The sequence below is a fragment of the Musca domestica genome, unplaced genomic scaffold (assembly GCF_030504385.1).
Source record: "Musca domestica strain aabys unplaced genomic scaffold, Musca_domestica.polishedcontigs.V.1.1 32, whole genome shotgun sequence".
Classification (NCBI taxonomy): domain Eukaryota; kingdom Metazoa; phylum Arthropoda; class Insecta; order Diptera; family Muscidae; genus Musca; species Musca domestica.
Window position 1 is genome coordinate 5,454,585 of NW_026712311.1, and position 24,802 is coordinate 5,479,386.

The window sequence follows — 24,802 nt, forward strand, 5'->3', positions numbered from 1 at the left end:
TCATCGGAGACGGAGAAAACCAAATTCGGCAGTTCACCACTTTCGGCTAAGTGAGGCAACTCTTTAGCTCTTTTGAGACTATTTCTGTCTGATGAGGTGTAAGTTCTTGCACTTTATGGAATTTCAATGGCTTTACCTCGAGCTCGGTTTTTAATATTTGCCGAATGGAATATTGCGACATGTTCAGCTCATGAGCCGTTTCGATCAAGTCGCTTCTTTGTTTTTCGAACCATTTCTGCTGATATTCCTGTATTCTTCCGTCCACTTCCTCGACGCCGGGCTACGCTACCAGTAACACGGTAACGAGCGATGTTTCGAGACACAAAAGATTTATTCACATTTAAATGCTGGAGTGCTCTACCGAAAGCCACTCGTGGTTTTCCAGATAAATTTAAAGAACGCTTGAATTCCATCACGAATAACTTTTTTCTGGAAAATTCGCACAAAAATGCATTTGTACGCTTGTAAACCATATAATGAGCTGTCACTGGAATAATTTTAACAGCTGTCGGACGAGTGGTTTGGAAATGACAGCAGTCTGAAGTTGGTTGCAGTTTTTCCATCTCAACCTGTGTGTTTTATCCGATTTTAGGTTAATTGTGCACCAAATCGCCAATATCAGTCCAAATTACCTGAATTTTGGCACATCCGGCCGAATTCAGTCTAGAAGAAAGTACTTTAAATTTAGAGAAAATCGGTTCAGATATAGCTACAGCTCCCATATATACGTTTCATCCGATTTGGGGTTTTAAGTCCCTCACATCCGTAATATATGCACTCCACAAGAAAGATATTTGAAACCAGATGACTTATGCAGCTCAAAAATACCTCTATAAAATTTTATCGACGTCGGATCAGATTAGGATGAAGCTCCCATATATAACTTTATCCGAAATCAGGTTTATTGTGCTCCAAATGGCTAATATCAGCCCAAATGGACTGAATTTTGGCAATTCCTACGGAATTCAACCCTAAAGCATGTGCTTCAAATTTTGGTGAAAATCGTTTCAGATATGGCAATAGCTCGCATATAAATATGTTTCATCCGATTTGGTGTTAAAGTCCGTAATATGCACTCCACAACAATAATCTTTGGTACCAGATATCAGATACAGCTCAGAAATAAGTGTTTAACATTTTGTCAAGATCGGTTCAGATCTTGAATTGTAACGAAGGTTTTCTAATACAAAACCAAAAAAGGTCTTCTCGTGGAAGAGCTGAAGGTCTACCCCTAATAGAGATGAAGACTTTCTTATAGAAGCCTTACAAATCTTCTCCAAAAGATCAAAAGGTGTTTTCCTAAAAGACAAGAAGGTCTTCAATTCGAAGACCTTAAGGACTTCGCCTAAAACACCTGAATGTCTTATCATAGACGACCTGGTTGGTTGCCCAAATTCGATATAACACCCATATATATCTTCATTCGATTTCGGGGTTTTTGTGTACCAAATGGCTAATATAAGCCCAAATCAACTGAATTTTGGCACATCTGACCGAATTCAGCGTAAAAGCAAGTGTATAAAATTTGGAAAAAATCGGTTCAGATATAGCTATAGCTCCGATATATGTCTAATATGCACTCCACAACAAAGATATTTGATATCGGGCATCAGATACAACTCGAAAATACCTCTGCCAATTTTTTCGAGGTCGGTTCAGATTTGTATAAAGCTTCGATATATATCTTCATCAAATTTTTCTTTATTTCCAAAATAAACTTTTTCGTCCCTAAACACACATAGTGGTGTAGGATATCATATAGTCGGCCCCAGCCGACTTTTGACTTTTCCTTACTGGTTTTAGAATTATAATTATTCAAAATTTGGAGCTTTTGTGGAGGATGTACAGCAGCGAAGGGTTAAAACTGACCACAGGCTGACTCTAGTATTAAAATGTGCCAAATTTGAACGAAATCGGGTAGAGTCCCCCTTCAATATATCTTAAAGCATTTTTATCCCCCCTTATATTCCAATTAACACATCATAATGGCCAGCATTAATTCCGCAAAATGGCCGGCAATTTTTCTCTCACATGTTCCGCCTAATTTCACAACAACATGGACTGGTAGCCAGCCAAGTCATGTTGCCGAAATGGCCTCCCTCTAACATTCACGCAGTAGTTGGCCAGAAAACATAATGATAAATTGGATTTCTTAAAAACGGATTTTTGACAATCTTAAGCTATTTTTTCTGTGGCCAAAACAAAAAACGCAACAAAAAATTGGACAACAATATTTGGCCAACAAAAACCCCCCAACAACAACAAAACGCAACATTATTCATTCGTTTATGAGCTTATCGTGAATTCATGTTTATGTTATTTCCCAAGTCTTATCGCTAATATATCACTTACAACCAAAGATAAAATTCGATGTTATTTGATAGACGGAAAAAATACAAGCCACCTTTAGCCAAGTCGTCAGTCGACTAGTTAGACATGCAAACTCCACTACTGGCCCACAAAACAGTTTTCACTTCGTTTTGAGTTTGAATTTTTTTGTTGTTGTTGATTTATATTTGGAATTGATCAAACGACAGAATGTTGTTGTACGAATGCTTTACAATTTCTAGAAGCCATTGGTGGCGATAGCCTAAACATAGCTCTGGATAAGCTTAATGATAGCCAGGCAAAGCCAGGCAAAGGTGGATGAGAAACAAATAAGTGGACCTGTTAGTTCGGCATTAATGCATTAACATGTTCGATGGTATCTGGCTAAGGCTATGGACAATTTGTACGTCCATCTGTCTTTCTTTCTGTGTGCTACTTGGTCAGTATGGTCATGCAATATGGTCCAGTAAAGTAGGAACAGGAAAAAGGTAGGTTGTTATAAATATAGAGTATATTAGGTTTGTCATTGGGTGCGTAACTCAAACCAATACAAAGCCTCAAATTCGATCATAGGAGACAGATATTCAGGAGGACTTCTCATAGAAGACCAGAAGTTCCTCTAATAGAAGACCAACATATCTTCTAATAGAAAACCAGTAGGTCTTTTCATAGAAGCCCAGTAGGTTTTTTCATAGATGACTAGAAGGTGTTCTCAAAGAAGACCAGAAGGTCTTTTCATAGAATATCCGAAGATCTTCTCACAGAAAAGCTCTGGGTCTTCTCCGAGAAGAGCAGAATGTCTTATCATAGAAGACCAGAAGGTCCTCTTATAGAAGACTAGACGGTCTTTTCATAGAAGACTAGAAGGTCTTCTCATAGAAGACCAGAAGGTCTTCTCGTAGAAGAGCTGAAGGTCTTCTCATAGAAGACCTGAAGGTCTTCTCATAGAAGACCTGAAGGTCTTCTCATAGAAGACCTGAAGGTCTTCTCATAGAAGACCTGAAGGTCTTCTCATAGAAGACCTGAAGGTCTTCTCATAGAAGACCTGAAGGTCTTCTCATAGAAGACCTGAAGGTCTTCTCATAGAAGACCTGAAGGTCTTCTCGTAGAAGAGCTGAAGGTCTTCTCATAGAAGAGCTGAAGGTCTTCTCATAGAAGAGCTGAAGGTCTTCTCATAGAAGAGCTGAAGGTCTTCTCAAAGAAGAACCGGTGGTTTTCTCACAGAAGAGCCGAAGGTCTTCTCATAGAAGAGCTGAAGGTCTTCTCCCACAAGAGCTTAAGGTCTTCTCACAGAAGAGCGGAATGTCTTCTTACAGAAGAGCCGAAGTTCTTCTCCCAGAAGAGCTGAAGGTCTTCTCTCCCAGAAGAGCTGAAGGTCTTCTCTCCCAGAAGAGCTGAAGGTCTTCTCTCCCAGAAGAGCTGAAGGTCTTCTCTCCCAGAAGAACTGAAGGTCTTCTCTCCCAGAAGAGCTGAAGGTCTTCTCCCAGAAGAGCTGAAGGTCTTCTCTCCCAGAAGAGCTGAAGGTCTTCTCTCCCAGAAGAGCTGAAGGTCTTCTCCCAGAAGAGCTGAAGTTCTTCTCTCCCAGAAGAGCTGAAGGTCTTCTCCCAGAAGAGCTGAAGGTCTTCTCCCAGAAGAGCTGAAGGTCTTCTCCCAGAAGAGCTGATGGTCTTCTCCCAGAAGAGCTGAAGGTCTTCTCCCAGAAGAGCTGAAGGTCTTCTCTCCCAGAAGAGCTGAAGGTCTTCTCCCAGAAGAGCTGAAAGTCTTCTCCCAGAAGAGCTGAAGGTCTTCTCACAGAAGAGCTGAAGGTCTTCTCACAGAAGAGCTGAAGGTCTTCTCACAGAAGAGCTGAAGGTCTTCTCACAGAAGAGCCCCGGTCTTCTTGCAGAAGAGCTGGAGGTCTTTTCGAAGAAGAACTGGAGGTCTTTTCGAAGAAGAACTGGAGGCATTTTCGAAGAAGAGGTCTTTTTGAAGAAGAGCTGGAGGTCTTTTCGAAGAAGAGCTGGAGGTCTTTCTCAAAAGAACTGAATTTTTCTACCAGAAAATCTTAAGGTCTTCTCCCAGAAAGCTAAATGATTTCTCCCAGAAGAGCTAAAGGTATTCTCCAGGAATACTTGAAAATCTGATCTTAGAGTAGCTGGATGTCTTCTTTTAAACGGACTGAAGGATTTTTCAGTAGAAGATTCGTAAGTCTTCTTCTATAAGGGCCGTAGAATCTCTCCCCAAAGAGATTTAAGTCTTCCCATAGAAGACCCAAAGGCTTTCTCGCATAAGAGCTGAGGTTCTCTTCTGTGAAGAGCTGAAATTATTTTCCCAGAAGAGCAGGAAGTCTTCTCACAGAAGAGCAACAGGTCTTCTCCTAAAACAACTGGAGGTATCATCGTAGAAGATTTTATTGTTCTCTTTGGGAGGAGATAATATCTCCTCCCGTAGATAAGCTCTCCCCCCTGTAGACAAGCTCTCCCCCACTCACCTCGAGGAAAAGATGTATTCCAAAAACTTGTTTTTCCTTTTAATAGTACTGTGGAGGGTACCTGTCCAATCCATTTGCATCCTTTTGCCTCTCTCTCCCTCCCATCGGAAAATCTCCCGCAAATGACAAAATCAAGATTGACGACTAGCATGCGGTGCAATTAAAATTATTAGCATGCAAGCTGTCACATTTGACAGTTAGTGGCTTAGTTAAACTAATTTATAACATTATTTTTAACTAATAGAAGAGGCCAGAAGTAAAGACCCACCAAACGAAATGAGAAGACAGATAGGCTTGGCCATTAACCAGAAATTTATGTAAATTATGTTGACGGTAATTTTCATTAGATTAAATTGTAAAAAAATTGTTACAGGTTTCCAGTTCCCCCTCCCAAAGAGAGGGAGCGAAAAGAAAAGAGAATTATATTTGCAAATTAATTTTATTTATTTTCTTTTTTCGTTTTAGCTCTACGTCTCCTGAACAGAGACAGTGATTCCCAAACGGCGCCCAATGTTGGTGGTTTGTTTCCCCAGCTGTTTAATGTGGCCACCAGGGCATCGATTACCGTCAATGCCACCTGTGGCCAGAGTGGCCGTGAGGAATATTGTAAACTGGTCGATGCCTATCCCCACAAGAAGTGGGCCACCCAGTGTGGTATTTGTAATGCCCATTCATCTGATGTGACCAAACATCGTCCCATCGAATCGGTAATTTCCCACAATAATATGCATGACCAGTGGTGGCAATCGCCCACCTTGCAGTACGGCCGGCATTATGAATATGTTACGATCACAATGGATTTGAAGCAGGTGAGTTGAATTGAAGGATTTTTGGAAATTTTAGGATTTAAACAAATAAATCATCCGAAAATTAACCTCGAAAAATATTAAAATATCCTTGGAAAAATATAAAATATCTTAAAAAAAATCCTCTTTTCTATTTTGATCCATGAAAAAATGTCCTTTAAATCCACGGTTATTGGTCTGTTGGTCCTTGAAAAATTATGTTTCAAAATTTTCGATTATTGGCCTGATGGCCCTAGACAAATAGTCTTCAAAATCCGGGAATATTGGTCTGTTGGTCCCTGCAGGAATATTCTTTAAAGGTCCGTGATTATTGGTCTGTTGGTCCTTAAAAAATTTATCTTTAAATTTTTCGATCCTTTGTCGGTTGGTTATTCATAAAAATATTCGATTATTTATCTGATCCTTAAAAAATACTCTTTAAAATCCTAGATTATTGTTTTCTTGGTTATTGCAGAAATATTCTTTAATAAATCCAAGTTTCTTGGAGTTTTGGTCCATGAAAAAAAAAATTCTTTACAAAAATCCACGTTTCTTGGATTTTTGATCCTTGAAAAAATATTCTTTAAAAAATCCACGTTTCCTGGACTTTTGGTCCTTGAAAAAATATTCTTTAAAAAATCTACGTTTCCTGGACTTTTGGTCCTTGAAAAAATATTCTTTAAAAAATCCACGTTTCCTGGATTTTTGGTCCTTGAAAAAATATTCTTTAAAAAATCCACGTTTCCTGGACTTTTGGTCCTTGAAAAAATATTCTTTAAAAAATCCACGTTTCCTGGACTTTTGGTCTTTGAGAAAATATTCTTTAAAATTTTAAAATATTTTTTTGGTACTTGAAAAAATATTCTTTAAAAAATCCACGTTTCCTGGATTTTTGAAAAATATTCTTTAAAAAATCCACGCTTCCTGGATTTTTGGTCCTTGAAAAAATATTCTTTAAAAAATCCACGTTTCCTGGATTTTTGGTCCTTGAAAAAATATTCTTTAAAAAATCCACGTTTCCTGGATTTTTGGTCCTTGAAAAAATATTCTTTAAAAAATCCACGTTTCCTGGATTTTTGGTCCTTGAAAAAATATTCTTTAAAAAATCCACGTTTCCTGGATTTTTGGTCCTTGAAAAAATATTCTTTAAAATTTTAAAATATTTTTTTGGTCCTTGAAAAAATATTCTTTAAAAAATCCAAGTTTCCTGGACTTTTGGTCCTGGAAAAAATATTCTTTAAAATTTTAAAATATTTTTTTGGTCCTTGAAAAAATATTCTTTAAAAAATCCAAGTTTCCTGGACTTTTGGTCCTTGAAAAAATATTCTTTAAAAAATCCACGTTTCCTGGATTTTTGGTCCTTGAAAAAATATTCTTTAAAAAATCCAAGTTTCCTGGACTTTTGGTCCTTGAAAAAATATTCTTTAAAAAATCCACGTTTCCTGGATTTTTGGTCCTTGAAAAAATATTCTTTAAAAAATCCACGTTTCCTGGACTTTTGGTCCTTGAAAAAATATTCTTTTAAAAATCCACGTTTCCTGGACTTTTGGTCCTTGAAAAAATATTCTTTAAAAAATCCACGTTTCCTGGACTTTTGGTCCTTGAAAAAATATTCTTTAAAAAATCCACGTTTCCTGGACTTTTGGTCCTTGAAAAAATATTCTTTAAAAAATTTACATTTCTTGGACTTTTGGTCATTGAAAAAATATTTCTTACGAAAATCCGCGTTTCTTGGATTTTTGGTCCTTGAAAAAATATTCTTTAAAAAAATTACGTTTCTTTGGACTTTTTAATTTTTTTTTTTTTTTAAATTCCCCCTTAGAAAATGTTTTTAGCGATCGCTGTACCTTTTCACTTTTTTGATATTGATTTGTCCGTCCTCACGTCTGTCAATTGTACACGCGAAAAAGCCACATGCTAATCCAGCAAAACAAGCGATTTGAAATATTCAAATTGACAGCCGCATTTCGCCAAATGCAACGAACGACAACATTCAATTCAATCCAAATTCAAATTCAAACATCAAAATGTATTCATGCTGTGCGCCAAAACAGAAGTTAGGCCGGATTAAGCCAGTCGGCCAATTACGATATCAGCGGAAAAAAAGAGAGCAATAACAACAAAAAATACATCTGAAAAAAATTTACATGAAATTCAATTTGATGTTGTGACAATTTGTGATAAGATTGGCCACATCATTAAAATTCACAACAAATCAATGGGGGGATTTAGCAGCACCGCGACCAACACCACCTTGAGGGGTCTTATGTTAAATGCTTGAACACTAAACTCCATAGATCTCTGAGCTGGTTGGTTGGTCTGTGACTTGGCAGCATGGACATGTAGTGGTGGTGACATTAATTGCCACCATTTAAAATTTATTAATTGTTCAAAGTGATTATTAAATTGTTTTTTTTTTATGAACAAAATTATTGTGCGAAACATGTAATTTGCATTAGAATCAATTAAGAAGTGAGGTTAGGTTTATGTGGTTCGTGAGATGTGGGGAAAACAAGTTATTCGTAATTAAAAATACGTTTTGATTCGATGCAAATATTTTTCATAGACTTCCTTTTCAACAATAATGCGCAGAAATTTTCATTTGGGCGCCACTTTGGATTAGCTAGACAAGGAAGCCATAATCTTTTCAATTTCATTTAATTGCATCTAACATTTGGCCAATCTGCCATGTTTTCTTATTTCTCTTCGATTTTTTCAAAGTCATGAACAAATCCCAAACAACATTCATGGCAACCACCCACCTTGAGTTGTTGCTACAAATTTTCATCGTTGAACTCCAAAACAGCATGAAAATCAAGGAGAGACACACGCGGAAAAACTCGTTCCATAACAAAAAACTTTAATAAACTGTTGAAATCGGAATGTGTTATATGTCATATTGCAATCAGCAATATCAACAACAACAACAGCCGAAACAATATCAACAATTATAATCATAACATCAACAACAACGCCAACACCAAAAACACAACATTCATAAATATTCAACAACTTCAAGTGGATTAAGGCAGACGAAAAAAACGCAATGGGATCTGGTGTGTAAAGAGCGAATTTTCTCAGAAAATTTTCAGTTTTCATTTTCTTAATTTGTGAAAATCAGGAAAATCGTTATCTCGATGTGTTGGAGAAATTGCCTTAACATTCAATTGCATTGAACGGTATTGGAAGCCAATCCATATGACTGCCATCACTTGAGTGAGATCTATGGCATCTCTTTGCTATCCAGGGGGTGGAAAGGATACCTGGCATGTTAATTTACTCAAGTATTCCATTTATTATAAACAAATGTGACGGGCCTGTGATTGGCCTGCCACAGAAAAGAAACAAATAAATCTTGTGTCAGGGAAATACAAATATTTTTGTTGTTGCAGAAAAAATAAATGAAGTTCACTTTTGACGTTCTATAAAATTACAAATTGGTCTTCTTGGCTAAGGCAAAGAGAGGAGTTAGGGATCTTCTCATAAAAGGCCAGGAGGACTTCTCTTAAGAGAGCAGAAGGCATACTCCTAGAAGAGCTGAAGGGCACTTCTCATTAGAAGAGCCGAAGAGCCATTTACATTAGAAGAGTTCTTCTCATAGCTAAAGGTCTTCTCATAGAAGAGCTAAAGGTCTTCTCATAGAAGAGCTAAAGGTCTTCTCATAGAAGATCCGAAGGTCTTCTCATAGAAGAGCTGAAGGTCTCCTCATAGAAGACTAGTAGGTCTCCTCATATAAGAGCCAGAAGGTCTTCTCATAGAAGAGCCAGAAGGTCTTCTCATAGAAAAGCCAGAAGGTCTTCTCATAGAAGAGCCAGAAGGTCTTCTCATAGAAGAGCCAGAAGGTCTTCTCATAGAAAACCCAGAAGGTCTTCTCATAGAAGAGCCAGAAGGTCTTCTCATAGAAGAGCCAGAAGGTATTCTCATAGAAGAGCCAAAAGGTCTTCTCATAGAAGAGCCAGAAGATCTTCTCATAGAAGAGCTAAAGGCCTTTATAGAAGAGCTAAAGGTCTTCTCATAGAAGAGCTAAAGGTCTTCTCATAGAAGAGCTAAAGGTCTTCTCACAAAGGAGCTGAAGGTCTTCTCATAGAAGAGCTAAAGGTCTTCTCATAGAAGAGCTGAAGGTCTTCTCCTAGAAGAGCTAAAGGTCTTCTCATTAGAAGACCCGAATGTCTTCTCATAGAAGAGCCAGAAGATCTTCTCATAGAAGAGCCAGAAGGTCTTCTCATAGAAGAGCCAAAAGGTCTTCTCATAGAAGAGCCAAAAGGTTTCTCATAGAAGAGCTAAAGGTCTTCTCATAGAAGAGCTAAAGGTCTTCTCATAGAAGAGCTAAAGGTCTTCTTCCATAGAAGAGCTAAAGGTCTTCTCATAGAAGAGCTAAAGGTCTTCTCATAGAAGAGCTAAAAGTCTTCTCATAGAAGAGCTAAAGGTCTTCTCATAGAAGAGCCGTAGGTCTTCTCATAGAAGAGCCGTAGGTCTTCTCATAGAAGAGCTAAAGGTCTTCTTCCATAGAAGAGCTAAAGGTCTTCTTCCATAGAAGAGCTGAAGGTCTTCTCATAGAAGAGCTGAAGGTCTTCTCATAGAAGAGCTGAAGGTCTTCTCATAGAAGAGCTGAAGGTCTTCTCATAGAAGAGCTGAAGGTCTTCTCATAGAAGAGCCGTAGGTCTTCTCATAGAAGAGCTAAAGGTCTTCTCATAGAAGAGCCGTAGGTCTTCTCATAGAAGAGCTAAAGGTCTTCTCATAGAAGAGCTAAAGGTCTTCTCATAGAAGACGGGAAGGTCTTCTCATAGAAGACGGGAAGGTCTTCTCATAGAAGACCAGAAGGTCTTCTCATAGAAGACGGGAAGGTCTTCTCATAGAAGACCCGAAGGTCTTCTCATAGAAGACGGGAAGGTTATCTCATAGAAGATGGCAAGGTCTTCGCATAGAAGACGGGAAGGTCCTCTCATAGAAGACGGGAAGGTCTTCTCATAGAAGACGGGAAGGTCTTCTCATAGAAGACGGGAAGATCTTCTCATAGAAGACGGGAAGGTCTTCTCATAGAAGATGGGAAGGTCTTCTCATAGAAGACGGGAAGGTCTTCTCATAGAAGACGGGAAGGTCTTCTCATAGAAGACGGGAAGGTTATCTCATAGAAGATGGGAAGGTCTTCTCATAGAAGACGGGAAGGTCTTCTCATAGAAGAAGGGAAGGTCTTCTCGTAGAAGACGGGAAGGGTTTCTCGTAGAAGACGGGAAGGTCTTCTCGTAGAAGACGGGAAGGTCTTCTCGTAAAAGACGGGAAGGTCTTCTCGTAGAAGACGGGAAGGTATTCTCGTAGAAAACGGGAAGGTCTTCTCGTAGAAGACGGGAAGGTCTTCTCGTAGAAGACGGGAAGGTCTTCTCGTAGAAGACGGGAAGGTCTTCTCGTAGAAGACGGGAAGGTCTTCTCGTAGAATACGGGAAGGTCTTCTAGTAGAAGACGGGAAGGTCTTCTCGTAGAAGACGGGAAGGTCTTCTCGTAGAAGACGGGAAGGTCTTCTCGTAGAAGACGGGAAGGTCTTCTCGTAGAAGACGGGAAGGTCTTCTCATAGAAGACGGGAAGGTCTTCTCATAGAAGACGGGAAGGTCTTCTCATAGAAGACCGGAAGGTCTTCTCATAGAAGACGGGAAGGTCTTGGCATATGGGACCAGTATATTTTCGCATAGAAGATCTCCTGATCTTCTGACTCTTTTATCAGAAGATCCTCTTGACCGATTTTCAGCCAGCATTCCAAAGTAAAACCCATAAAACCCCCCAAACAATTTGCCATCACAAGCAACATTTTTCCCATCTTTGGCCGACCATAAACGTCTTGTGGCCCACACAATGCCCTGCTATGCCATGCTGTCGTCCGCCGTCAAAACGCCCGTCAGTGATGCCAACTCGCCGGTATAAATTTTGTCTTTGCCGCATTCAACGGAAATTATCTTCACGATTTCCTTGTCGACAATTTCGCCCAAAAATAGACTTGGCGGTGATGTTGTGGCTGCTGCCAGTGACGACTGACGGCTGCCCACCACCAACAACAACAATTTAGCCTAGCTATGCATTAAATGCTACGCAGCGAGCGATATCTTCGAATGGTGGCGAACAAAAAAAATGCTAGAAAAAATAAACAATAAATAACAGCAAAATGCCGGCCGGCCGGTAGAATAATATGGAGGAAAAACAAAACAACGCAACCGACAAAACGGAATGTAAACGCTGCGCGCTATTTTGTGGTGTTATGGCTTTGTCAAAACATGTGCTTGCAGCTGAACACATGTTTTTTTTTTGTTATTGTTGTATGTTTTTCTGGTTGCAGTTTTTTTTTGCAGTTGAATCGTGGTGCCTTCAGCAGCAGTTCGTAGCTGAGGCCGTTGTTTTTTGTTTTGCTGGCTTTGGGTGATGATGGTGTGAAAAAAACAGATGATGGCGTTGTTCGGATATTGTTGTTGTTGGTGCTGTTGCCCATAGTGTTGTCATTTTGTTTGGCATTGCTGTTGTTGTTGTTGCTTTTGTCTTTCTTTTTGACACTTGAGCTAACATGTTGACAGGCGAATGCCTAGACCAACAGCTTTTTGTCCCAAACTACGCATTTATTCCGGCCTCCATTGAAATGGTTTATCCAAAGCGACGAGTGTTTACATTTGAATGCGTCCAGTGACAATATTTAATTAACTAATTTGTTATGGTCCGGGGAGGTTTAAAGAGATATTTGGAAAATGTGATTTGAAGAGAAGATGGGCGCCGAAGATGGTTTAATGTGGCGTTTCCACTGAACTTGATTCGCTCTCTATTCGTTGTTTGACCCTTAACTATGAAAAAACTACATTATTCTTCACACAAAATTTCCTGAGCGAACACTCATATTTGTACGTTGTTCAAATCAAATTACTCTCAGAACAACGAAAAAATATGTCCCATCCCTAACAAATGAGAGCATTTATCGAAAAAATAAATTATGACATTTAAAAATTAAAAATAGAAAAATTTAATGAAATTTTAAAAATTTTTGGGAAGAGTGAAAATTATGAATGAAAACTGCAATGTTGAATGGCGTATGTACATTCAAATGAAAGTACATTTTGTTTTCTCTCTCATTCGAGGTACGCATTTTATCCACAAGTTGAAATTTCCACAGAAAACTGCAAACAAAAGAGGCAATATTTTCAAAAACTTTGTATCGGCAGAAAAAATGTTTGACAAGTGTCTCTCCAGCAAAATTTAAAAATAGAAAAATACAAAAATATGTTCAAAATGTCAACATTTGCACTACAAGTTGAAAACGTGAATGAAAATTATAAAATTAATGATATAATAAATCTTTGGGAGAAAAACAATCATTTCTTCTATTCATATTAGTGAGAATTTCATGTATTTTCGTATAAATTCCCATTAAAATCAACAAACAAAATTTTTGAAAAAAGAAATTATTTTACTATGAATTACGAATCGTGCCGTATGAACGGGTTAATTCGTGTACATAATTCTGAGAGCGAACAACGTTGTTCGGTTTCTAATGGAAACATGCTATAATGTCCGATTTTAATATTTTAAAGAGATAATCTCCCTGAGGGACTTTTCAAACGCCATAATTTTTACATTTTTTCTAAATTTTATTGAATGAAAGCAAAAAATGTCGGAAATGGCATCAAATTTTAGAATAAGTTTAGATTAGTTCAAATAGGTCACCTTTGGCACGAATTATAACCTTCAAACGACCAATGGAACCGTCACACGCTGCCCGAATGTTGCCCTGCGGTATTTTGGCCCATACCCGGCGAAGCACTTGCTTGAAGTGATCGACACTTCGGTATTTTTTAGTGCCAACCTTGCTATCCAAAATACTCCACACACAATAGTCCGACGGATTGGTATCCGGGGATTTTAGCAGTCATTGTGCGCTGGAAATGAAGCGAGGAACTTAATTTTTTATCCAATCTTTGGTGGCGCGTGCTGAGTATCGCACTGAGTCCTGTTGGTGCTGAGTCCTGTTGGAATGTCCAAGGTCTGCGGCAAAAATGTTTGCGTGCTCAAGGCTTTAATACACACCCCAGACTATTATTCTGATGCGACGGTCGATTAATACGGGCGAAGAGCGACCATCGGCTGTTATGGCGGCCCACAACATCACCATGGCCGGCGCTTGAGTTCTGGTGGCCAGCAGAAGGTGCACATTTTCAGCTGACCTCCTTGGGAAGTAAACGCGATCTTTTTGTTTGTTTACAAACTGCTGGACAACGAATGTTTTCTCCTCGGAGACGGAGAAAACCAAATTCGGCAGTTCACCACTTTCGGCCAAGCGAGGCAACTCTTTAGCTCTTTTGAGTCTATTTTGTTTCGGTTGCGGTGTAAGTTCTTGAACTCCTTGGAATTTAAATGGCTTTACCCCGAGCTCATTTTTCAATATTTGACGAATGGAATATTGTGATACGTTCAGGTCACGAGCCATTTTTTGGCCACTTCGACGCGGATTTCGATCAAGTCGCTTCTTTACTTTTCGAACCATTTTCCACTTCCGTCCACTTCCTTGACGTCGGGCTACGCTACCTGTACCACGGTAACGAGCAATGGTACGAGACACAAAAGATTTAATCTCATTTAAATGCTGGAGTCGCCACTTGCGGTCTTCCAGTCAAATATAAAGAAATCACACTATCACGCCGGAATTCCATCGCGAATAATTTTTTTCTGGAAAATTCTCATCAAAATGCTTTTGTACGCTTGTAAACAATACGATCAGCTGTCACTGGCATAATTTTAACTGCTTTCGGACGAGTGGCTTAGAAATGACAACAGTCTGACGTTGGTTGCAGTTTTTTTCATCTCGCCCTGTATATCTAAGATCATGCCGGCCCGAAGATATTATTTCTGATAATTGCAGGATGTCTATCGCTTCCATGTTATCCGTGGTATGGCTAAATCGAAAAAGGTGTAGATATCTGTCGGCAATGCCACCAATACTTCCCCTCTCGTTTCCAATGCCATTTAAACTCTGTTGCCAGGAAATTCCAAAACACACTAGGTATTTCGACAAACACCATAAAATTCCAAAATATCCAACCGCCATGCCAAAATGGTGTTAAAACAACGACAATAATTGAAAACATACAAAAGTCATCGAAAACAAAGTGGACTGTTGCAAATGACAAAGATTTGACAGCATTCTCAATAAAGTGTCAGAACAACTTGTGCCGGACCGAAACGGAATAACGAAACCAGAGCATTTTTCACTCCAAAGCAACCCTGATTCATGAAGCAACTGTTGCTGAATTCTGACATGTGCAACATGTCAAGAGAATGTCAAGTGGTTTCAACAATAACAGCAACAAAACTGCAGAGCAGCAGAGAGGCCTGGCATAAACAGATCGTTAAAAACAAAGTCATCATCTGTAGCCTGGTGTTTATTAAGGAAATGAGTCATTCAGAAAAATGTGTTTCTTTATGGCATTTGATGGCAGCAGAATTGGCCACCACCATTCGAGCAGTGGAACTAAGTTCTGCAAAGATTTATGCATGAAGGGAACACACACATACATAAATCACAAAATGTCACTGAAATGGCAACCCTGTCATATTTCTACAACTGTGCGGGAGTTCTTTGTGGGAACCACCACATTTCATATTGTCTGACATTTGTTGATTTTTTTGTTTTGGTAACAAGCCACAAAAATTTATGCAAATTTCGATCCCAGCAATTTTAGAGCCAATAATCGATATTTACCTTTTATTGAAATGTTCCAAACAATCGACCAACCAACCAACAGACATTCATATGTCAACCGAAGACATTACAAGATAACAAGTTTGATTTTTGTCTATTATTAGCTGCGGGACACTGCTGCCGGCGAGCCAACTAAATCCAAAAATACAGTTACTTAATTCACATGATATCGATTTTTTGTCTTGGCCGTTTTGTCTTATGTTCCTCTCTTGTTTTGAGAACCAAATTTGGTTGATTTTAATGATTCAATTATCCCGTAAAGAAACCATTTGAACATAACCTCCAAATATGGTGAATTGAAAGCGAAGGGGAAATATGATTGTAAGGGGGGAGACAGGGTGAGAGATTGAGATATGGAGAGCCTAAAATACACTGAGAGATAATGTTTGAAAGAAAAATAAACTGAATTGGCTCGAAATCAATCAGAAAAGTTTTAAAAAATATTAAACAGAGGTCAAAAGGGTATTGACAAGAGGTCGAAAAAGTATTGATCAGAGGTCGTTAGGGTATTGACCAAAGGTCAAAAGGGTATTGACAAGAGGGCAAAAGAGTGTTGTTCAGAGGTCATTATGGTATTGAGCAGAGGTCAATAGGATATTGAGCAGAGGTCAGTAGGATATTGACCAAAGGGTTTTGAAAAGAGGTCAATAGGATATTAACCAGAGGTTAATAGGGTATTGACCAGAGGTCAATAGGTTATTGACCAGAGGTCAATGGGATACTGACCAGAGGTCAAAAGGGTATTGACCAGAGGTCAATAAGATTAACCTCTGGTGAATATAGGGTATTGACTAGACTAGGTCTATAAGGTATTGACAAGAGGTCAATAGGGTATTGACTAGAGGTCAATAAGGTATTGACAAGAGGTGAGTAGGGTGTTGACCAGAGGTAAATAAGGTATTGACAAGAGGTCAATAGGATATTGATCAAAGGTCAATAAGGTATTGACAAGAGGTCAGTAGGGTATCGACCAGAGGTCAAAAGGTTATTGACCAGAGGTCAATAGGTTATTGACCAGAGGTCAATAGGTTATTGACCAGAGGTCAATAGGTTATTGACCAGAGGTCAATAGGTTATTGACCAGAGGTCAATAGGTTATTGACCAGAGGTCAATAGGTTATTGACCAGAGGTCAATAGGTTATTGACCAGAGGTCAATAGTTTATTGACCAGAGGTCAATAGGTTATTGACCAGAGGTCAATAGGTTATTGACCAGAGGTCAATAGGTTATTGGCCAGAGGTCAATGGGTTATTGGCCAGAGGTCAATAGGTTATTGACCAGAGGTCAATAGGATGTTGACCAGAGGTCAATAGGTTGTTGACCAGAGGTCAATAGGTTGTTGACCAGAGGTCAATAGGTTGTTGATCAGAGGTCAATAGGTTGTTGACCAGAGGTCAATAGGTTGTTGACCAGAGGTCAATAGAATATTGACCGGAGGTCAATAGAATATGGACCTGAGGTCAAAAGGATATTGACCTGAGGTCAATAGGATATTGACCTGGGGTCAATAGGATATTGACCTGAGGTCAATAGGATATTGACTAGAGGTTAACAGGATATTGACCAGAGGTCAATAGGATATTGACCAGACGTCAATAGGATGTTGACTAGAGGTCAAAGGATATTGACTAGAGGTCAATAGGATATTGACCAGAGGTCAGTAGAATATTGACCCGGATGTCAATAGAATATTGTCCTGAGGTCAATAGGATATTGACCTGGGGTTGATAGGATATTGACCTGAGGTCAATAGGATATTGACTAGAGGTCAACAGGATATTGACCAGAGGTCAATAGGATATTGACCAGACGTCAATAGGATATTGACCAGACGTCAATAGGATATTGACTAGAGGTCAAAGGATGTTGACTAGACGTCAATAGGATATTGACCAGAGGTCAGTAGAATATTGACCCGGATGTCAATAGAATATTGACCAGAGGTCAACAGAATATTGACCAGAGTTCAATAGAATAGTGACCAGAGTTCAATAGAATATTGACCAGAGTTCAATAGAGTTTTGACCGGAAATAAATGGGATTTTGACCAGAGGTGAATAGCATATTTAGCCGAGACCAGTAGGATATTGACCAGGGGTCAATAGGATATTGAGCAGAGGTCAATAGGGTATAGAGCAGAGTTCAATGGGCTATTGACCAGAAGTCAATAGGGTATTCACCAGAGGTCAGTGGGATATTAGCCAGAGGTCATTGGGATATTGGCCAAAGGCTAATGGGATATTGACCAGAGGTTAAAAGAATATTGACAGAGGTCAATAGGGTATTGACCAGAGGTCAATAGGGTATTTACCAGAGGTCAATAGGGTAGTGACCAGAGGTCAATAGGGTATTGACCAGAGGTTAATAGAATATTGTTTAGAGGTCAATAGAATATTGTCTAGAGGTCAATAGAGTTATGACCGGAAATAAATGGGATATTGACCAGAGGTCAATAGCATATTTAGCCGAGACCAGTAGGATATTGACCAGGGGTCAATAGGATATTGAGCAGAGGTCAATAGAGTATAGATCAGAGTTCAATGGGGTATTGACCAGAAGTCAATAGGGTATTCACCAGAGGTCAATGGGATATTAGCCAGAGGTCAATGGGATATTGGCCAAAGGTTAATGGGATATTGACCAGAGGTTAAAAGAATATTGACCAGAGGTCAATTGGAAATAGGTCAGAGGTTAATACAGTCAACAGCATATTTACCAAAAATCAAATAGGTATTGATCAAATTTCGGTAGAACATTGACCAAAGATCGATAGGTTATTAACCTGAGGTAAATAGAAAATTGGCTTGGGTTAGCCAATTTACCAAAAACGAATAGAGCATTTACCAGAAATCAATAGAAATTAAGCAGAAGAAATAGACCAAAGGTCAACATGCTTAAGCTTTACAGGATTTTGGTCAGCGCTGAATATGATGTTAACCATACGTCAGTAGGTTATTATTCAAAGTTCAAAAGGGTATTGACTAAAAATCAACAGGGTTTTTGGACGGATGTCAGTAGGACCTCAGGTCAATAGGATGTTGATCCGCGGCCAATAGGATATTGCCCGAAAACTTAGAAGGACCGAATTAAAGGATATCGAGTTAGTCACCATGATACCGATCTGCACCCTATAAACCATCATTGCCGTGGTATTATTTAGCCGACCTCCAACCTTTTTATAACTCAATCCGGAATTTGACCCAAATTTCCTTGAAGTGCACTCGTTTTTAAAATGCAAAACATTGTAACGCAACTCCAAATCTTTGCCAAGCACTCACTCTGATCTCCATTGGCTGGGTATTATTCCAAAACAAATAATAATAATAGAAATAGCAATGGCAAAAGCAACAACAACAACAACAACAATTTGTTGTAAACTAATGTATGTTTACGCAATAAATATTAAATTGACAGTTTTGCGAAGTTGTCCGTTTTTTGTGAAGTTATCGTTTGGCGAATCGAAAGTTGCCATCGACGCACGCTGCTGGTGATCTCGAACATGTTTTTGTTGTTGTAGTTGTTGCACGTTCAGGCTGTTACGTTAATTGGCTTGACAGCAAGGCAGTCGAGCAGATCATTTGATGGTAGTTCGTTCAACAAAAGAAAAACGACTTGTGTGGCTTGTCAAAATCGGACATTTCGTTGACATATTTCAAGATTTGCGATTATGAAAGGTGGAAGTGAAATAATTGCGGTCATGGCAGTTGCAACTTGCAAGTAGATTAGAATGTTAAATAGAGGACAGTCCGGCCCATTTATCATTCAATTAAAGTGAGTTTGGGAGTTCATTTCTTCGACTTTTTCCCACACTTTTGATGGTGGATTTCTGAGTACGTCTTAATTGCTTAGTGGCACAATTTCATTCCAGCCCAGCTCGGAAGCAGTGGTGCAACATATTTCGATTTAAATCTTATCTCATAGCTTAGAACAGCTGAAACCGCAATTGCGAAATAAAAACAAAAATTCTCAGAACTTCATTGCTCTGTGAGAATCAATGAATTGAACCTTATCAGCCAGCCGGTTAAACGGAGCGAAAAACGACAACAAAATAGATTTGTTTTACCCTGCTGTTCCACTGCAACAATTTGAGAGATAATTCCACAACATATGGTCATTGTTTATGGTTTACATGGAACAACAACAAAAATGGGATTATGTTGTTGTTGTTCCTCTGTCTAAATTCTTAGAATAACATTGCCCTGATCACACAAGTTTTAAGGTCTATTTAACAAATTGAAATCATCCATTAAAATTAGTAGCACTTCATGCTGTTCTCTTCCTCCCCCTCACTTCCCTGGGTACCCTAATATTTTGTCTTTAATTGCTGTTTAAAAATAAATAAAAATATTTTCTTTTTGGGGAAATTCTTTACAACTTCCTCAAGGGCGTCAGTTCATAATTTATCAGATGAGTTAAGAAGGAGTAGGGTGAGAGGGGCTCATGAATTTTTTCTAATTTTATTTTCTCTTTATCCCTTTTGTTATCAAACAAAAGTGTTGTGGAATTTGTGTTCGCCGGTTTCATTGAAAATCCATTTGAGGTGGTTGTCATTCATGCGAAGCATTGCCCCATGTGTTATTGTTGTTATCAGCATTTTGACACTTGGTTATTATGACGGCAAGGCGGTCCCAACAATGCATGAATGAAAATAAGAAAAAATTCTCTATAAATATTATGAATGACAAGACAATTGGAATGCCGTTTCAAATAATTGGGGGGGTGAAAAAATTTGGGAGGCAGAACTAATTGCTGGTAGTAAATTTCAAAAGCCTCCAGAAAAGTCAATCACAGGGGATTTTCGTAGACAAAACACCAAAGCAAAAGCATGAGTGACAGCACCAATTGCTGACATAAAATAAACGAAGGTGAGCAGAAAAAGGTAGAAGACTTCTGGAGGGTTTTTCACAGAAGATCTACAGATGATCTTTTATTCACAGTAGATATACAGATGGGTTTCTACATATAGAAGATCATCCGAAGTTGTCCAAAACCCTTCCATGCATAAAAAAGCTTTTAAAGGCCTTTAAACTTTCAAAGACTGTTAAAGGGCATATATCAGGTCTTCCATCAATAGAAGGTCTTCCGAAGGTCTTTTTTAGACGAACTTACGCTAATTGACTTCTGGTCAATATCCTACTGACCTCTAGTCGATATCGTATTGACCTCTGGTAAATATCGTATTGACCTCATTGACCCCTTGTCAATATCCTATTGACCCCTTGTCAATATCCTATTGACCCCTTGTTGCGTTGACCTCTGGCCAATATCGTATTGACCTCTAGACAATATCGTATTGCCCCCGGTTAATATCATATTGACCTCGTGTCAATATCCTAGTGACCTCGGGTCAATATCCTAGTGACCTCGGGTCAATATCCTATTGACCTCGGGTCAATATCCTATTGACTTCGGGTCAATATCCTATTGAACTCTGGTCAACACCCTTTTGACCTCTGGTCAATACCCTATTGACCTCTGGTAAACACCCTATTGACCTCTGGTAAACACCCTATTGTCCTCTGGTCAATTTAGTATGGTATTGACCTCTGGTCAATATAGTATTTACCTCTGGTCAATATCCTTTTGACATCTGACCTCTGGCCCATATCGTATTGACCACTAGCCTATATTCTATTGACCTCAGGTCAATATTGTATTGATCTACTGACCTCTGGTCAATATCTTATTGATCTCTGGTCAATATCCTATTGACCTCTGGTCACTATCCTTTTTAACTCTGGTCAGTATCCTATTGACCCCTGGTCAATATCCTATTGACCCCTGGTCAATATCCTATTGACCCCTGGTCAATATCCTATTGACCCCTGGTCAATATCCTATTGACCCCTTGTCAATATCCTATTGACCTCTGGTCAATATCCTATTGACCTCTGCCCAATACCTTATTGACCTCTGGTCAATACCCTATTGACCTCTGGTCAATATCCTATTGACCTCTGGTCAATACCTTATTGTTTCTGTTCAGTATTCTTTTGACCTCTGGTCAATATTCTATTGACTTCTCGGTAATATTTTTTTGACCTGGCCAATATAGTGTTGACCTCTGGTCATAGCACTCTATTGACTTCGAATTATTGTAGTGTCTTCAAAGATTTACAAGAGTTTACAAGCTCTTCGTGGTATTAAATACCGTCCATAGGCTTCCGTTCAATAAGTTACCTTATAAATACCCCATTTAGTTTTATTTTCCTCTCGAGGTTACACATATTTTCTGTGCCGGAAAATCTTATCGCCTGCTTTTTTTTCATTTGTTAACCCAATGCAAACAATCTGACGCCATACAAATAACATAACACCGAATTATCATTAGCCAGAGATCAAAAGTCAAATATGGTGTGGCAAATGGACAAGTCGTGAATGTTCAAAGCGAGAAAAAACGGACAATGACAGTTGCTAACAAAAAGCCGATTGAATTAGGAAAAAAAAAAGATCAAAGCAAAACCCCTGCCAAGTGAATTAATAATTCCATTTTTTCAGTTGGCGGCAAGGGGAGGTTCGTTGAAATATTGAAATATGACAGCATTATTGAAATGGAAAACGCCGAAATTCTATCAAGAAAATGTATCACACCTCCAATGTGAAACATAATAACGGTTATGGAATTGAAAACTGACGTTCCAAATCAGGAGACAGAATCAATAATAAATTAATAACAGGTGGCGCCTTTTAATGATTTTGAATTGTCCAAAAACTGAAATTTAATTTGCAAATTTCAAAGAATTTTTAAATGGAAAAACTGGTCAAAAATGGAATATTTTGTTGTCAATTAATTAATATTAATTTGGTTTTTGGAATGCTTTTTTTCTTCCATGCAGCTTACAAGGCGCACACATGCTAGCCACCACAGCGACCGAACAAATTTTGACTCCGAATAAATGCAAATCACATGCAGGCTACGTTTTTTCGCTTTTCCATAAAATGTTTGTAAAACGTTTTGAATTTCAGAGGCAGTGAACAAAGTTGTCCATATTAGCATACATATGTGTATCCAGTCGGTCCAACAGTCAGTTAGTTGTCCACCAGCATAGAGTCCATAAAAATTCTCAATGTTGTTAAAGTTGTTCCTTTTTTTATAAAAAAAAGAAATAATAATTCTTTTTCTGTTTTGAATTTCAAACACTATTGGCCTTGGTGATTTATTAATGTGGAAACCGCACTGAGCGGACATTTCAAATAATTTATAACAATTTGCTTCATTTTTGTGAAAATATTTTTGCAAAATATTAAATTGCTACCAGTTGTTCGGTTTGACAGTAATAAATTAACATTTTAATGATGGATGTGAGAGAGGGAGAAAAAATAATCACAATCATGCAATTTTAGGCTCAATCGTGGATTTTTAACCAAACTCATAAAGCGCCATCTTTTAGTGATGACATATATACCTAAGGATATAAAGTACTGATTAAAAATTCACCACCCTTCTAAAAATTGGACTTACCAAAAATCACTCCTCACTCAGAAATTTATCTCTCCAAAGCGAAAAAAAGCTAACAATTCCTATGCTCCTGATTCTGAACTTATACAGCGCCATCTTTAAGTGATGACCACCATCTTCTAAAAGGACATAAAGTTTTCATCTTTTCATCTCTTTGTAGAGCTTTCTTGTAAATTACTCTAAAATTGGTCTTTCAAAGCAGGAAAACCAATAATCTCAGTGTTTGAATCATATAACCTATAAAACGCCATCTATTATTGATTACAAACTTTTGGCACTTCACGAAAGGCAGGAAAAGTTGATCACTTAATTAGCCAACGATCTAAAACATAGACTTATCAAAAACCACTTCTCAATAAATTTAAAATCTGCCTCTCCCAAGCAAAAAATGTTTATGCTCTTGATTCTGAACATATTCAACGCCATCTTTAAGTGATGACAGCCCTATGTTTATAGAGAAATAATTAGCAAAGACTCTTGAAACTCAGAAAAGTGTTCTTAGAGAAGACAAAAATAATATCCTTAGAAGATCAGAAGGACTCTTCTCGTACTGAAGACTAGAATATTAGGGACTATAATCACTTTTCTGACTTTCAAAAGTCTGTACTAATTTTTTTCTTTTTAAAAAATAGGGATACAATCACTTAAAGATGGCGCTGAATATGTTCAGAATCAAGAGCATAAACATTTTTTGCTCAGGAGATGCAGATTTTAAAGTTATTGAGGAGTGCTTTTTGATAAGTTCAGGTTTTAGATCGTTTGCTAATTAAGTGATCCACTTCTCCTCCATCACTTAAAGATGGCGCTGTATATGTTCAGAATGAAGAGCATAGGAATTGTTTTTTTTTTTTTGCTTTAGAGAGCCAAATATAAGAGTTATTGAGGAGTTTTAGATCTTTTCCTAATTAAGTGGTTCACGTTTCCTGCCTTTCGTGAAGTGCCAATCTAGCTTGCAAAATTTTGATTCAAACACTGAGATTATTCGTTTTCCAGTTTTGAAAGACCAAATTTAGAGTAATTTACAAGAAAGTTCTACAAGGAGAAAAAAGGATCAAAACTTTCTGTCCTTTTAGAAGATAGTGGTCCGAAGAGGCGGAATATAAGTTGCAGAAAAATCTAATCAAAATCTTTCTCAATTATTTGAAGTTCCAACTGCATCTCTTTCATTAAAGGGGTTTCATCAATAATATGGATAGGATTGAGATTGTTTGATTTCTTAGCTTTGGAGAACCATATTTTAGAGTTATGTCTATTAGTGAAATTCTGCAGGTTTTCTCCATTTATTGAATTTCCACTTAAAATTTTCAAAATAAATGTTTTTTCACTATTAGATGGCGTTGTATTAGATTAAGAATGACAAGTTCAATAGTTTCTAAGTGAAATGTTTCAATTTTTCTCCATTTGGTGAATTTTCACTTAACAATTTCAAAACAAATGCTTTTTTCACTAAAGATGGTGTTGTATTAGATTAAGAATAAAAGGTTCAGGAATTGTTAGTCTTTCTACTTAAAGCGCCATATTTAAAGTAGTTCTCAGGAAAACTCCTGAAGGGTCATGCCCAAGTTTTTAAAATTGTCCACCTTTTCTCCATTCGGCGATGTTTTAGTCATAGCTTTCAAAGCAAAGACTTGTTTTCCCTAATAGATGGCGTTTTAGTAGCTCAAGAATTAAAGGCACAGTAATTTTTCGGTTTCCAACTAGAAGCACCTTATTTAATGTCATTTAGAAGAAAACTCTTTAAGAGGAACCAATTGTTCTCTTAGGAGATTTTTCTGGCTCTTCGAAAAGTAGGCAGTGGATAGAAAATTCCATAACATCACAAGATGGCGGTCAGAACAGCCGGAAATCTGAAAGATTTATAATTAAATTATGCCTACTTTTAATCCATTGGGTCAAGTTTAAATCTTCAAAGGGCATACATCATCGATAGATGGCGCTGACAAGGTCCGAGAAAAAATAACAGGGAATTGATGTCGATATCGTTTGGATATTTAGTCCATATTTCTATCCGAACATTCTTGAAGTGGATATCGTA

At 38.1% G+C, this 24,802-nt stretch overlaps 1 protein-coding gene across 1 annotated transcript in view; it reads left to right on the forward strand.

Annotated features, from left to right (window-relative positions):
* Positions 1-24,802, forward strand: part of LOC101892460 (laminin subunit alpha-1) — a 195,994-nt gene that overhangs the window by 52,596 nt on the left and 118,596 nt on the right. Inside the window, exon 3 of the mRNA XM_020038479.2 lies at positions 5,264-5,607. Coding sequence (XP_019894038.2) covers positions 5,264-5,607 — 344 coding nt within the window. The remainder of the gene's footprint in view (positions 1-5,263; positions 5,608-24,802) is intronic.